The sequence below is a fragment of the Phlebotomus argentipes genome, unplaced genomic scaffold (assembly GCF_947086385.1).
Source record: "Phlebotomus argentipes unplaced genomic scaffold, Phlebotomus argentipes genome assembly contig_2, whole genome shotgun sequence".
Lineage (NCBI taxonomy): Eukaryota > Metazoa > Arthropoda > Insecta > Diptera > Psychodidae > Phlebotomus > Phlebotomus argentipes.
Genome location: NW_026776162.1, coordinates 820,308 through 827,995, shown reverse-complemented (window position 1 = coordinate 827,995; position 7,688 = coordinate 820,308). Strand labels below are relative to the sequence as shown.

Below are 7,688 nucleotides of genomic sequence, written 5' to 3'. Positions count from 1 at the left end.
GTGGCGCTGTTGTCGGTGAGCGGATCTGGCAGCGACCCCACAAATAAACCTCCTCGCCGCGTCTGCAGCTGGCTCCGTGGAGTGTCTGAGGACAATAGTGTATTCAAAATATTCTATAATTCATCCGGTAAAAATCAGCCCAACTTCACAAATTCCCATCATCGTACAGCAATTGCTTGAGGGAGTCCTCATTGATTGTCTCCATGTGCTCGGGTGAGTAGAGACAGAGATTCTGGAATTTCTCAGAAGGACTGGCTGCATTTTCTCCCGCGAAAATCTCCTCCGGACACGTCTCACTGAGCCCCATTTTGTCGCAGGACTCCTTCACAATCTCATCTATGGATTGGCTAATGAGATCACCGCTGCCATCGAACGAGAGATCCGTATCAGCGGCTGTTAGCGCGGAGTTCTGCAGCAGCTTCTGCAGCAAATCTCCAGACTGCCGGATCACAGTTCCTGGCGGCTGTGCTGGACACTTGTGTGTCCTCTGAGAGACTTTGTAGCGGAAGCTCTTGGCACAAGCGGTGCACTTGTACGGCATGGCGCCCGTGTGGATCCTCCGGTGGACGAGACAAGATACTCTCTGTCTGAAGGATTTGCCTGCAAATATATTTGAATGTAACGATTGACTGCGGATTTGTAACTGATGATTTCTCACCGCACGTTTCGCAGCTGAAAGGCTTCTCGCCACTGTGAATCCGCTCGTGATTGTGGAGCGTGGACAACTCCTTAAAGGCTCTGCCGCAGGTGGAGCAGACATGCGGCTTCTCATCGCTGTGGTAGAGCAAGTGCTTGTGATAGGATTGCTGGAACGTGAAAGCCTTGCCGCAGATTGTGCACGAATAGGGCATTTCTCCTGGAAGAAGAGAGAGAAAGAGAGAGAGACATTGAAGTAGTTTTCCAATAGATTGCAAAAATTCAAGGGAATTTACCTGTGTGGAGGCGTTTGTGTTTCTTCAGGAAGTACTTTGTGGTGAATGACTTCGCGCAGATGTCGCACTCCCATGACTTGGCCGGTTCGGGCGTCTGCGGCGGATTCGGGAGACACTCTGACGGAGTGACCAGAGTCGTGGGCGCCGAGAACGCGGCATCGGGCGGAGTATTTACTTTATTCGGTGGCTCCTCGGTTAATTTTAGCCTTTCAGTGAGTCGTTTCGCCTCTGGCTCATGCTCAATGCCGCAGAGATGCACAACACGCAGATGAACTCGCAGAGATCCTTTCATCTTGAACGTCTTTTGACACAGATGGCACTGGAACTTCGCCTCCTGGGCCTCCCTGGGTGATGATCTGTGCATGAGATTCTGGTGGATCTGCAGCAGATTCGCATCCCTGAAGGTGCACGAACAGATGTCGCACTGTGGAGGCGCGATCTGCACGTCCACAGTCACTGTGGCGGTACCCTGGGGCTCCTCCTTGACCGCCTCGATAGCTGAGAGAGTGTCGATGGTGTGGCTGAAGAGGTGAATAGTCAACTTGTCCAGTCCGAGCAGCACTTCACTGCACACGGGACACATGAGCGGATGATTGGCCACCTTCACCAGACTGATCCTCAGGGCGTCGACACTCTCGAAATTGGGCTGGCAGCACAGAGGACAGGGAAGCACCTTGGAGCACATTTCGAGAAGGGAAAGGATCACAGGCACTGTCAACTTCCACGCGATACAATGAGATTTTAACTGCGAAAAATGCCCACTGCGCGTTCGGAAAATCTACACAAGAGCGCCCAAAATAGCCCAGTGACGCGACACTCGTGCTTCTCGTGCGTACTCACGAGAGTGGCGAGGAATTTAGAGAAATAGAGCAAGTTTGCGGGCCTCTGGAGGTGGGAAAAGCGCGCCAAGAAATCCCTAGCAACCAATTGTTTTCCGCCCAGACAAAATCGACCCAACTTTCAGTGGGACTTTCAGGAATTCCTGGGCCAGGCAGAGATGGAGAATCCAATTGTGATGGTGCTGGAAAAGATGGGCTGGGACGGGATGAGTATCCCTGTGGCCAGTGAGGAGAACCGTCAGCTCATGGAGGAGATCAACGGGTTGATAAGGGAGAAAGACGCGAAAGGTGTGAGAGTTCAGGATGAGGATGTGAGACTGAAGAGCCTTAGGGCTCACTTTCATCACTCAGAGCAGGAAGTCGTGGAGAATCTGGTGAGAAAGAGAGAAATGTTCCTGTGAAGAACATGCTAAAGCTCTTGTCTTTGCAGAAACTGTTGAATGGGCAGCGAGTTCATCTGGAAAATGAGAATCACTGGCTGAAGTTGAATGAGAATGAGGATTCGCATCTTCAGAGGGATATCAAGACGTCATATCAAGATTTAAATGACGTGAACGATCGCCAAGAGATCACACAGAAGGATCTGAATCGGATGAAGCGCAGCATTGATCACTTTGAGGGGCAGATTTCATGGATCAGGGAAGCTCTGAAGGAGTGGAATGAAGTGACTGCCCGTGGCGAGGCTACCAACAAACTAATTGAGCGCTACTGTAAACAGGACGCCTCCCGGGCCAACACTCTTGAAGCAAAGAGGCATCTTTTGCAGCGCAACATTGTCAAGCAGCGGGAGAGACTTGTTGCGTGCGAGGAACAGCAAAAGTCCCTGGAGATGGTGCTGGAGAGAACGGCTCAGCTGTACCAACAGGGAAATGCCGAGAGGAGGACTCTGATAGCCACATGGAAGGAGGCTTGCCTGCAGATGAGCCAGCGCGAGAGGGAGATTGAAGAAGCCGAGCGGGATCTGCAGTACACGCGTGAGATCACGAAGAAGAAGGAAAAACGATCAGAGGATCTCTCGGGAAACCTAGAGAGTCACGCTGCCAAGGCAGGAGAGATTCAGCAAGAGATTGCAGAGCTCAATGTGAAGATCTCCGATGACAGGAGTCGTCTGACGAATCTCACCGATGCTCTGGCACTGAAAGTCAGCGAAATGGAGAGTCTGCGGAAGTCCCTGGTGTCCATGAGTCAGGAGTTGCAGAGACAGCGCCAGAAGAATCGCCAGTGGCTGAGTGAGAAGAACACGAAGGAGAACCTCCTGATTGACTGGCAGAACATTTATGAGGATCTCTCGAAGCGCCACGAGGCTTTCAGGAGCAAGAAGTACAATGCCGACGAGAGATTGAGACAACTCGAGGAGCTGTACGAAGTGGAGGAGAAGAACATCAAGATCCTCTCTGGGGAGACCAACAAGCTCACCACGGCCATCTTCAAGACCCAACAGCACCTCAGTGAGCTCCAGGGCGAGGAGAAGGTGCGCGACATGGAGATTCAGGGCCTCGAGGGGACAATAAAGCGGATGAGGGCGTTTGCCAGGAGCCAAACGACTGAGATTGGCCGGCAGACAGCCATTCTCTATCACCTGGACTTTGAGATTCAGCAAACTCTGGCGCGCATTGACAACATGAGCGGAAAGTCTGTGGAATTGGACACGGATTGTGTGGAGAAAATCCAGCAACAGGAGGAAATCCTGGCCAGGAAGAAGAGAACTCATCTTCTCTTGCAATCCCAAATCAACAACATTGAGGAGAGTCGCAAGAGACTGGATTATGTCTTCAACTGCGACGCCCAGGAGTTGGAAAGACTTGCTAGTCGCCTCAAGGAGACACAGCTGAGGTGTGAGAGTGGCGAGAAGAGCATCCGTCATGTGACTGTGGCAAACCAAGAGAAGCTGGTGGAGCAGAGCATTCTCAAGATGAAGGTGCAGCAATTCGAGAGACAACTAGAGAATCAATCTGAGAGGAGATTCAACTTCGAAAGGCATCGTTTGGGACTCGAAGCGGCCATCAATCAACGCTTCCTGGACATTGAGGCGCACAAGAAGCTGCTCTGGGCCAAGAAAAAGCATTTCAGTGACGAGAGACAGCATCTCAGGGCAGAAGTTGGTGACAGAAGTGTGAAGATTGAGACCCTGAAGAAGAGATATCAACTGATTGAAGACGTCTTGAGGCGAAATGAGGACGGCAGTGCAATGACTCCCATTCAGATTCGCATTAGAGCGGCCCAGGAGAAGCAGATCCTGCTCAAGGAGGGCAATGAACTCAACGCTAAGGTCCTGAAGGCCGAGGCGGACATCAAAGCCATGGAGAACACAGTGAGACTCGTGAATCTGGCCAATGAGAACTATAAGAGGAACTTCGTGACTGTTGAGGAAGACAGTCCTTTCTTGCAGGAGTTGGAGAACCTCCAGGATGCGTACTTTCAGGCAGTGAGGAAGCTCAAGAACCTCCGCGGGAATTTGGTGTTTAAATCTGACCAATTGGAGACATTGAATGGCCAGAAAGAGCATCTCGAAAGGGAACTTGAGGAAGTGTCTCGAGAAAAGGGCGATCGAAATGACGTTCTGATGAAAGTGCACAAGGAACTTCTTGAGCAAAAGGTGAAGCTCCATCGAGCTGAGCGGGAGATGAAACAGGCCTTCAAGGCGGCCAAACTGAAGATCAATGATTCCGACTTCCTCACCATTCAAGAGGTGATTTTTTCTAGCATAAGTAAAATATTATCAAGATAAACTCACCGAGTCGCTCTTTTCAGCGTGACTTCACTGCCCGGGAGTTGGAGGAGCAGAACTCATCGGCTCTGCAGCAATTGGCGGATCTCGTGGAGGCGAATCCTGGCCTGGGACCAGCGGTGTCTAAGTATCTCCTGGACAAGGGCCTCTCGATGCCCACAAGTCGCGCTAAGAGGTGAGAAAGAGTGTCTTTAGTCGAGTTGCATTAGCCAATAATTCATTTGATACTGTCTTCGTCTGCCTCCGGAAGCCAAACATCCTGGAAGAGTGATCGATCGGACAACATTGACTACCAGACAGTCAAGCCAATCTCAATCGGCTCCCCAGCGTCCTCTGTTTCGGGCAAAAGCGCAGTCGCCGGACCGGCAATCGTCATGATAGACTTCCCAGAGAGTGTGGACACCCAGGCGAAAGCAACGGTGTCCAGGAAGTCCTCCTCCAAGTGTTCAGCCCAGTCGCGCAATCAAAACTAGACCGTCTCTCTAGATACTTGTTCAAATTTCTATTCAGAAATTCCTTATGTACATTATGTGTGGATTTATTGTGTGAAGGCGCAACTTCGGCCCCTTGTGATCATATTTCCGGTAAAATTCTGCGCTGCCGCTGAACATAAAATCTCTTGAGCATCCCAATGATGGGCCCTCTTGTGTGGTGTCGAGAGTAAAAAAATAAATTATCACAAATAATATTGAGAGACCTTATATCGCGAGATTAGCTTAGATACTATTGAATTCTCCCTCGTGGCCGAGGAGTGGGCTCTAGAGCGCCTTGCCGGCCCTCCTGGTGGTGCGTCTCAGCGGCGGATCGGTGTTCCGCTCCGTGGATTTTCGCTTGCTGCGCAACGAATAGCCACTCGTTGCGGAAGCTGTGGAATTTCTGTTCAGCTCAGTCTGCAGCTTCTTGGCCAGCTCAAAGTCTCTCCTCTCCTGCTCCTCCGTCTCCTGGACAGTCGCAAGTTTCCCATTGGCGCGCGTCTTCCGTGTCACTTCGACCACCTTACGGGCAGTGCTGCGCGTCACTCTGGCCACCTTGGGCGGCACGGATTCCTCCTCAGCCGCCTTTCTCTTGCGCGAGGAAGCTTTCGTGCCACTGCCAGTGGGAGTCTTAAAAGGCGCAAAAGCACGAAAGGCAGAAGCCACCTTCGACGGTTTGAACTGTTTCTTTCCCTGAAGCGTCGGAAGTGTCTTCTCCTTGCGTGGCGGATGCTTTATTGCTGTCGGAATCTTTGGCAGCTTCCGGAAGAGCCTGTTCCCCACAAAAACCCCATCATTAACCCACTGAATGGAAGACAAACAGCATGAGACTCACCAGTTCGTCTGGAGGGTGATCGGGCATGGCCTGATGGGGCGGAAGTAGCACAGTTCCGCCTCCAGGCTGTCCGTGCTGGCCCTGTGCAGGTCTGGGACTTTGTGATGCTTCGTGGGCGCAACCGTCCTCAGTTCTGTGTTCGGTGTGGCGGCTTTGGAGAGGATGGCACGCTGGACAGTTTGCTTGAGCAACTCCGTGCCACGATTCAGGTGCACCGCAAACGACTTCATCAGACTGTAGCGACTGGAGGCGGACGAAATGGGAATACTGCACAGAAAAGTACCTCAATCAGCATGTCGCATGGGAGAGAAAATCAACTCCAGTACCTTTCATTCGACGTGGACTTGCTGCTCAGACTAGTTCTGGAGGAGGAAATGTTGCTCAGACGCGGCGAAGCGTAGGAGTACGAAGAGGACTGACTCGGCCCGGCGAGAAGCATCCTTCTCAGTCTCTGTTGAACATCTAATGAATCTGCCGGGGAGGAAAATCAGGGGATTACTGAAAAATTTAGGAACGCCGGTTTCTGGCAACTTGACATCTCTGCCCACTGAAATTAGGTTAACTGTCCACAATCTGAATCGTCAGAAACCTCTTCAGCACCTCACACGCAACTCTCTGATTGCCAAAGGAAGCGAATTTCTCAAGGTATCCCTGAGAAAGTTGATAAAATTGGGCAAAAGTAGTCAACAAAGGGAGATAATTATGTCAAACTTTCCCCCCGTTTTTCCCTGCCAATTCTCCTTTGGTACTCACTCTATATCCGTGAAATGTTTCCTCGGGGTTTCCTCACACCGACGCGCGTGCCAAGTATCTGAGATGGCTGGTCAGGATGCCCAGCCAAGCCAATTAATCTCCGCGTATTTTTTATCCAAGGAAAATAAACAAGTGCCAAATTTGACAGCAGAATTGTTGTTGCGTTCCACACGGGTCCAACAATTTCCACATAGACGACAGAGCCATCTGCGCAGCGACACTCAGTATGAATTCAAATCTTCTTCAACGATTTTCATTCTCTGATAGTCCTTTTTCACAGTCCAGAGACCTTTATGCTGCTTTCGAGCATGATTAGTGCCTTGTTTGGGGGCAGAGTGAGTGCAAATCTTCAGAGGAGTCAGTCAGTTGGAAGAATGGACGAGGGATCGTGCTTTATTCCCACGAACAAAGGATTGATCCTCTCAAGAGTCTTCGCTCGAGGGAACGGTAGAGAGTCATTTAATCGCAACATCGCTTATATTTGCCACTCTTCGCCATGGCATTTCCATAACAAATGTGATCAGGGTAAAGGGTTCAGCAGCAATTTGCCGGAGGCAACTCTCGAGAGTCCTCCATTTTCCACTGGATCGCGTGGAGAGGCGCAATTTGTTTCCGCGGCGAGGACAAAGAGACGGTTCTTCAGAGTCTCTCGAGTGCGCATGGTTCCCGTCAAGACGGCCCCCATTCCGTCCGTTGGAGTGGCTTCACCATTGGCTGGGAATCTGCCGGAGAAACCACGCCTCGCGCTAGCGTTGATAAATTGAATTGAATTGTCTCGGTGTCTGAAATCGCGTGACAAACAGTTTCTCAGTGAATTTCTCAATATGGCACAAATCATCTTCCTCGGCAGCAAAGGACTTGAAGAGCGACATCTGTTGACGAAATTGATAAAGATTCACTAGATTAGCTAATTATGCGATCATTTTTATTCGTTTGATGCTTGATACAAATCTCAATGATTTGATTATAATTTAACATTCCGTGTGACTCATCGCTTCTTAGATCGCTCAGATCCATTGAGAAGAAATTCCTCCATTCAATAAATCCTTCCTTTGAATTTCTTCATTAGTAGCCGATCGATAATGAGTTAGAAAATAAATAAAGCCACGCATTGGAATAACAATCCAT

The 7,688-nt window shown here is 50.4% G+C and overlaps 3 protein-coding genes across 3 annotated transcripts; 1 reads left to right on the top strand and 2 right to left on the bottom strand.

Moving 5' to 3' along the window:
• Positions 1-100: 100 nt before the first annotated feature.
• Positions 101-1,670, bottom strand: LOC132264644 (zinc finger protein 182). Its single transcript, XM_059764911.1, has 3 exons — positions 933-1,670; positions 659-856; positions 101-600 (listed from the first exon to the last, which is right to left on the bottom strand). The coding sequence occupies exons 1-3, from the start codon at positions 1,615-1,617 to the stop codon at positions 146-148; spliced, it is 1,338 nt and encodes a 445-aa protein (XP_059620894.1). The 5' UTR covers positions 1,618-1,670; the 3' UTR covers positions 101-145.
• Positions 1,671-1,926: 256 nt separating this feature from the next.
• On the top strand, positions 1,927-4,972 carry LOC132264817 (coiled-coil domain-containing protein 39). Its single transcript, XM_059765145.1, has 4 exons — positions 1,927-2,145; positions 2,202-4,460; positions 4,523-4,674; positions 4,750-4,972. The coding sequence occupies exons 1-4, from the start codon at positions 1,930-1,932 to the stop codon at positions 4,970-4,972; spliced, it is 2,850 nt and encodes a 949-aa protein (XP_059621128.1). The 5' UTR covers positions 1,927-1,929.
• A 6-nt stretch (positions 4,973-4,978) lies between these two features.
• Positions 4,979-6,703, bottom strand: LOC132264518 (uncharacterized). Its single transcript, XM_059764756.1, has 4 exons — positions 6,561-6,703; positions 6,134-6,278; positions 5,808-6,074; positions 4,979-5,744 (listed from the first exon to the last, which is right to left on the bottom strand). Exons 2-4 carry the CDS (start codon positions 6,244-6,246, stop codon positions 5,258-5,260), a joined length of 867 nt encoding a protein of 288 aa, XP_059620739.1. The 5' UTR covers positions 6,247-6,278; positions 6,561-6,703; the 3' UTR covers positions 4,979-5,257.
• Positions 6,704-7,688: the final 985 nt, after the last annotated feature.

What these genes read in the sequence shown, in the direction of transcription:
- LOC132264518 (XM_059764756.1), bottom strand. Translation starts at nt 6,246, where the DNA reads ATGCTTCTCGCCGGGCCGAGTCAGTCCTCTTCGTACTCCTACGCTTCG. An exon ending in AAGTCCACGTCGAATGAAAG is followed by an intron (nt 6,075 to 6,133) that starts GTACTGGAGTTG and finishes TTTTCTGTGCAG; the next exon opens with TATTCCCATTTCGTCCGCCT. An exon ending in ATCACCCTCCAGACGAACTG is followed by an intron (nt 5,745 to 5,807) that starts GTGAGTCTCATG and finishes TGTGGGGAACAG; the next exon opens with GCTCTTCCGGAAGCTGCCAA.
- LOC132264817 (XM_059765145.1), top strand. Translation starts at nt 1,930, where the DNA reads ATGGAGAATCCAATTGTGATGGTGCTGGAAAAGATGGGCTGGGACGGG. An exon ending in AGGAAGTCGTGGAGAATCTG is followed by an intron (nt 2,146 to 2,201) that starts GTGAGAAAGAGA and finishes TTGTCTTTGCAG; the next exon opens with AAACTGTTGAATGGGCAGCG. An exon ending in ACTTCCTCACCATTCAAGAG is followed by an intron (nt 4,461 to 4,522) that starts GTGATTTTTTCT and finishes CGCTCTTTTCAG; the next exon opens with CGTGACTTCACTGCCCGGGA.
- LOC132264644 (XM_059764911.1), bottom strand. Translation starts at nt 1,617, where the DNA reads ATGTGCTCCAAGGTGCTTCCCTGTCCTCTGTGCTGCCAGCCCAATTTC. An exon ending in ACACAAACGCCTCCACACAG is followed by an intron (nt 857 to 932) that starts GTAAATTCCCTT and finishes CTCTTCTTCCAG; the next exon opens with GAGAAATGCCCTATTCGTGC. An exon ending in TTTCAGCTGCGAAACGTGCG is followed by an intron (nt 601 to 658) that starts GTGAGAAATCAT and finishes ATATATTTGCAG; the next exon opens with GCAAATCCTTCAGACAGAGA.